This window comes from Jaculus jaculus, chromosome 1 (genome assembly GCF_020740685.1).
Source record: "Jaculus jaculus isolate mJacJac1 chromosome 1, mJacJac1.mat.Y.cur, whole genome shotgun sequence".
NCBI lineage: Eukaryota > Metazoa > Chordata > Mammalia > Rodentia > Dipodidae > Jaculus > Jaculus jaculus.
In genome coordinates this window covers 59067-65312 of record NC_059102.1, presented here as the reverse complement: position 1 = coordinate 65312, position 6246 = coordinate 59067, and the positions used below count along the sequence as shown (strand labels likewise).

General features: G+C 41.0%; 1 protein-coding gene across 1 annotated transcript; it reads right to left on the bottom strand.

Annotated features, from left to right (window-relative positions):
• Positions 1-294: 294 nt before the first annotated feature.
• Positions 295-1221, bottom strand: LOC101593859 (olfactory receptor 13A1-like). Its single transcript, XM_004669634.2, has one exon. It carries the CDS (start codon positions 1219-1221, stop codon positions 295-297), a length of 927 nt encoding a protein of 308 aa, XP_004669691.2.
• Positions 1222-6246: the final 5025 nt, after the last annotated feature.

The following is a 6246-nucleotide window of genomic DNA, read 5'->3' as shown; positions in this document are numbered from 1 at the left end:
AGGCCAGTCTATTGGGCTTGCCTCCTCCCTCCCCCAAAAGAGTTTGAATGTATAGACACACTTCCAAAGGTATGAGATATACAGAATGGCATAAGGCTTACTAAAACATTTTCAAAATTGACAAATCCATTATTATTTGGTACAGTGTATGACATTCCCTACACACAGATTTGGAAAGGTAGCCTGGGATGATTGTATAGCCTGTGTCTCCCAAGTCAGGGGATACATAAAAGAAGGGACTGAGAGTCCCTCAGTCCCTTTTAAGCTATTTAAAGAATTTCTCCTGTCTTAGACTCATTGAGAGAAAAATACCAGTTTCTTAAAGGATGCTTTGAATTCTTTGTTTCTCAGGGTATAGATAAGGGGGTTGAGAGATGGGGTCACAGTGGTGTACAGGATGGCAGTGATCTTGTCTAAGAGTCCAGAAGATCCCAGGGCTGGTCGGATGTAGGTGTAGAGCACAGTTGAGTAGTACACAGTGACCACCACCAAGTGGGCAGAGCAGGTGGAGAAAGCACGCTGCTTGCCCTCAGCTGAACGGATTCGCAGGATGCTGGCAATGATGAAGCCGTAGGACGTCATGGTCAGTAGAAAATTCAGGCCAGTCAGAAACATGTCTGTAATGACTGTCATGATATCATTGATGAATGTGGGGCTACAGGATAGCAGTAGCACTGATGGGATCTCACAAAGGAAGTGTGTGATGATGTTGGGGCCACAAAAGGACAGAGGCAACACTAGACAGGTGAGCACCAAGGAATTGAGAGCCCCTGTGGACCATACAAAGGCTGCCAAGGCTACACAGGTCCCGTCACTCATAAGGGTACCATAGTGCAATGGCTGACAGATGGCCAAGTAGCGGTCATAAGCCATCGCAGAGAATAGCAGAAGTTCAGAGCCCAGGACCCAGGAGAAGACAAACATTTGGGTGAGGCATCCCCCAAAAGAGATAGTGTTTTCAGCCACTAGGCTCTGTAGGACCTTGGGCAGGACTGTTGCAGTGCAAACCACGTCCAACAGTGCAAGATTGACCAGAAAGAAGTACATAGGTGTGTGGAGGTTTGGACTACAGTGGATAGTCATGACAATCAGGCCATTGCCAAACAGGGCCACCATAAAAAGAGTGAAGAAGAGACAGAAGAGAGCAGTCCGGAGCCAAGGATCATCCACAAATCTCTGTAGGATGAACATAGTCACAGCTGACTGATTTCCAGGGGCCATGGGCAGCATTGTCTTGTCTCAGGGTGGGAGATACAAGTTGACTTCCTCCACAAGAATGTTGGCCTTTATTCTTAACTAAAAAGTATTTTAAAACATAGGTAAAAATTAGTTCCATGTAATGAGAAATCTGTTCCAGTGGAAAACAATGGCTTAATTTCTATTCTCTTGATCACATGTTAAAGGAAAGAGTAGTCCAAGGGCAGATCTCAGTCTGTGATGATGTGTGGACTATGCACATCAACTCCTTCACATAATGGGTCTATGCATTTAGTACCCAACCACAAATATAAGCAAAGATGTGCATACCAGGATCACTTTTCCTGCTGAGTGAAATGAGGTATTCTCTCTATACATAGTCCATGCTCAGGATGGAGGGGGTGAGATGGACACAGTCTACAGGTACTCTAGACAGGTGGACTGAAAGTGGCCATGAGATAAGGGAAGAGGCTTCCACTGAGCAGTTGCCCAGAACAGTTCTCCCTGTTCCTTCTATTTCCTGTGTCAGTGATAAAGCTCTCCCATCTGCTGAAACATGACTGAGAAGTATCCACAAAGCATTGTATATTTGTAAGCAAGACTCATGAACTCTATGGGAAAATGCCTCCATTTCAAAAACTGTGAAGATCTCATACATAGGGAGCCTACCTGTGTGGCCTTGTGGATGGATCTGGGAGTTCAATCTATTACATGGAGAGGAACCTGAAACACGTGCGCGTGCGTGCGCGCGCGCGCACACACACACACACACACACACACACGAGAGAGAGAGACAGACAGACAAACAGACAGAGAGTCAAATTATGCAGATACCAACATCTGTTGTACTTCACTACATATTTCTATGGTCTCTATTGGAACTTGTTTATTCTCCTCACTGAACAACAGCAGTACTCATATAAACAAAAGGATACATTATGCCCATAAAAATTCCTTCTAAATATATGTACATTTAATTCTTTTGATTAATGTTGTTCTTGGTTTTGGTTAGAGAACCTTCTTTTTACAGATGGCAATGAATACTGAGAAAAGCCAAGATTCATCAAAATGATAAGAGAAAGCCCAGTGTTTAGCACTGGACAGGTCATCCCTATCACACCTGCCAGCACCCAGAGAACATTTCAGGAGTGGCAGATTGAGTACTAATGATGCTCTCACAGCTAGCCAGAGAAGCTTATTTATGGAGATGACACTGAGAAGACTCAAACTCATAAAATCTGAAAATAAGAGGCTGTTGCATGCTTAACACTAAATGAGATATCTCTATCATGCCCTCCAAGGCTTAGGGAACATTGTGGAAGAGAGGCCAGAAAGAATGTAAGAGCAATTTATGAGAACAGGTGGGGTACTCTTCTCATATGAACCAATTGGTACATTCATGGCCTTGTAGTGGTTGTCATTACTCCCACAAAATCTACATGGTTCTGAGCCCAAAAATATTTGGACATGGAGGACAAAGAAAAACAAAAGGAATGAGACATCAAAACAGAGGAAGGACTACTAAGAAAGAGAAAGTTCCTCAGTGGAATGGAGTTGGGGTAGGAAGACAAAAGAGAGTAATAAGACTGGAATACAATAAGTTCTCTATTAAAAAAATGAAAAATTATATTCACAGAAATATATCTACTTACCTTTGATACAGGAGGCCTTAGAGTCCCCAGCACCATGGACTCAGGATTGAATGTGATGACAGGGAAATGAAGGCATGGCATAATTTTGAACAATGTGCAATAGGGTATTTGAAAGTAAGGAAACTTTCTATGAATTGCTAAGTTATTGGCTTCAATATAAGGCAAATGACCTCTGTCCCACAGGGTATGCTAGCCAGGTCTAAGGCCCACCATGTCCTTAACACACCATCCTACATGGGAGGATATTTGAGTCTTGCAGCTCAGAGTCCAGAGATGTCTTCCAGATTCAGTTAATCTTGACCTAAATCATGGTCCCCTTACCCATGTGATGCAATCTAAAGCAGCTACTTCCCTGTGGGAAATCTGCCTCAGGCTCTGGCTGAGGTGACTTTGTAATTGTCAGGTTCACAGGGGATGTTATGCTGAAAGCCATCCCCAAGGATAGTCAGCAAAGATGTCTTGCTGAGTTCTTGCTGAATGTGGCAGGAAACCAGGTTATGGCCCAGTGCCAGCTCTGTTCTTCTTGCATGCACGTGTCAGGTGGCAATACAACAAGGGAAGATCATGGTCATGCTCATGGTCCATACTGATTCCAGTTCACCAGAAAAGGATCTCAGCTCTCTATAAACTCATGAGCCAGTTCATGTGGTAGGTTTCCTGCTTTGGGGACTGGAATGACAAAACGTGGGTGGGAAAGAAACAACCTACTTTATGCACATGGACTAAGAAAGGAACAAATTTAGAGTCTTCCATGATGTCCTGATGGTATCTAGGACAGATGGAAGCCCAAGAACCCATGCTGCTCTGCTATGTGTCTCTGCTTCTCAGGAGTTGTGGGATGCTGAGCAGTTATTAGACTGTGGCTATGAAAGTCCCACTTCCCCATATGTCCTGCTCCTATACCCTCAAATGGATTTGCTCCTCCATCCATACAGTTATCATACCTGCTCCTCAGGACAGAGGTTTCAAGGAAACACATGCTTTTAACAACACCAACTTCTGACAGAGGCACTGAATAAAGGTGGGAAATGCATCCTTGTTGTTAGAAGGATTTTATCTTTATCAAAAAATTGAAATTATATGGTTGCTGTTCAAAGATCAAGTTTGTTTTCTCTCCCACATAAAGAAATATGAGGCAAGAAATGAGCGTAAAGATGAAACAAAACAGAGTTTATTCAGAAACAAAAGTAAAGGGGCTGAGGGAAATAGACTCCCTGTTAGAGGAAGAAATTTGGCAACTGGAGTCCATTGTTCCACTGGGAACAAGATTATGATTGAATGAGGGAAGCCCTTTTATCCAGTCTGTGATTAGTCAGCTTAAACAAAAATGAAGGCAGTGGTTGGTCCATGATGTGCCTGGCACTTCTCAAGTCCCAGAAAGCCTGCTGCCAGGAAAATCTACCAACATAGAGAAGAAGAACCAGAAAGTGAGCTAAGCCTCTTCTCCATCTTAGGCCTCCATCTTGGAGTACTCCAGAAAATCAATGTAGACGCCTACCAAAGGCTCCTTTCTCTATTTTTCTCCCTAGCTAAGGATAATATATAGTTCCTACAGTGTTTTAGTATAGGTATTGATTTTTCTATTTTTAACCTATGTTCAAATAAAAAGTTCTTACATCATTAAGGATGCAATTGTTATCTTTGTTTCATTTCAATTCCAACTACTTGGTATTGCCAAATATTTACAGAACCTGAAGAATCCACTTATCAGGATCAATATTTTGGGAGAATTCTAGACTTATTGAGGAAGTCAAAAAATATGGCATTGATTTCATACCCTTCATAAACTATCTCCACATGATAGGACTTCACATAACTACACCAAAAATTCTGACCATAGAGATAGTAGCCTCACTGTGGTCCTGGGTCACTGAGCACTAAGCATAGAATCTATAAAGCCTGTTCAATTTTCCCAATGAGACCCCTTTTCTCTCAGGATACACTGCTTTTCCCAATTTAAAAATAAAAAATAGTCTCAACATCTTCATGGCTAGAGGGACTAGCCTAAGTCAATCATTTCTAATGACAAGTTTTATTTGGCCTGTCCTTCTTCATGGAATTCTTCTGTGAGGAAATGACATGTACCTCCAATATTTTTACTTTATTTTTGAGACAGACTCACCCAGACTTGTGTCAAAGTATGAGTGTTCAGCAGTGCTAGGACACCTTCCATGTCTCATCTCCTCAGAAGGCATCCATCTAACCTAAATGACTACCAATTATTTTGCTCTGAAATTTCACCACATCATATTTGGAGTCATGTGAAAACTGGATAGTAGGAAAATATGTTAGATCTGAAAGATGTATAAATTTGTGCTAGAGAGATGGATCAGTGGTTAAGGCACTTGCCTGCAGAGCCTAATGATCTGATTTGCTTCCACAGTACCACATACAGCCAGATGTACAAAGTGGTGCATGCATCTGGGGTCTGTTTGCAGCAGCTGGAGGCCCTTGTGCACCCATTCTATGTCAATCTCTCTTCTCTCTCTCTCTCTCTCTCTCTGCTTGCAAATAAATAAAATATTTTAAAAAGATATATAAACAAAGGAAAACTGAAGAAAACAAAATAATTTGAGTACAGCCTAATCAATGATGAGCTCTGAAAATATGCTCTACCCAGCTTCAAATGTACTAAACAATATAGAAGCATTGAGATTAAACTAATACTCAATTATGTATTAAATAGCTTCAATATAGGAAAAGAAAGGTGATGCAGAGAAAGTACAAGAAACCCAGGATAAACCCATGTTTGTGTCCATTTCATATGAGATGTTCTCAGCATAAAACTAAAGTGAGGCAGCAGTACCTCAGTGGAGTCCATTTACAACATGGTGAAGTCTTCCCCACAGGACATCAGAATCCTACTCACCATGGGAAGCACAAACTGGAAAACTGTGGGAAGGTTAGTCTGCAGGGAGAGCAGCTCCCACTCACAATGTGAGGTACCTCTACCCACCCTCCACACCACTTTTTATATCTGAAGCAGAAAAGCTTCTCACCAGAAATTTTTACATATGTAGATTATAATTGACATATCAAGTGTATACATTTGTGAGATAAAGTGTGATGTTTTAATACATTACAAAATATATAATGGTCAGTTCAGGTCAATCATCATATTTGTCTCTTCAAACATATGTATTGATTTGAATTGGAAACATTCAAAATTCTCTATACTAGTTACTTTGAAATTTTAATGAATCATTAGCTACCACAATTATAGAATAATTTATAAAAAAGATAACAAATGTTGGCAATGATATGGAGATATAAAAACTTCATAAATTGCTTTTGAGAATCTAAAATTGTTCAACTATTTTGAAAAAAGAGATCAGGACTGGGGATATAATTTTAGTGATAGAGTGCTCACCTAGTATGCACAAGGTCTTGGGTTCAA

Bases quoted from the DNA above. Each gene is read 5' to 3' on its own strand.
- LOC101593859 (XM_004669634.2), bottom strand. From the start codon at position 1,221: ATGGCCCCTGGAAATCAGTCAGCTGTGACTATGTTCATCCTACAGAGA.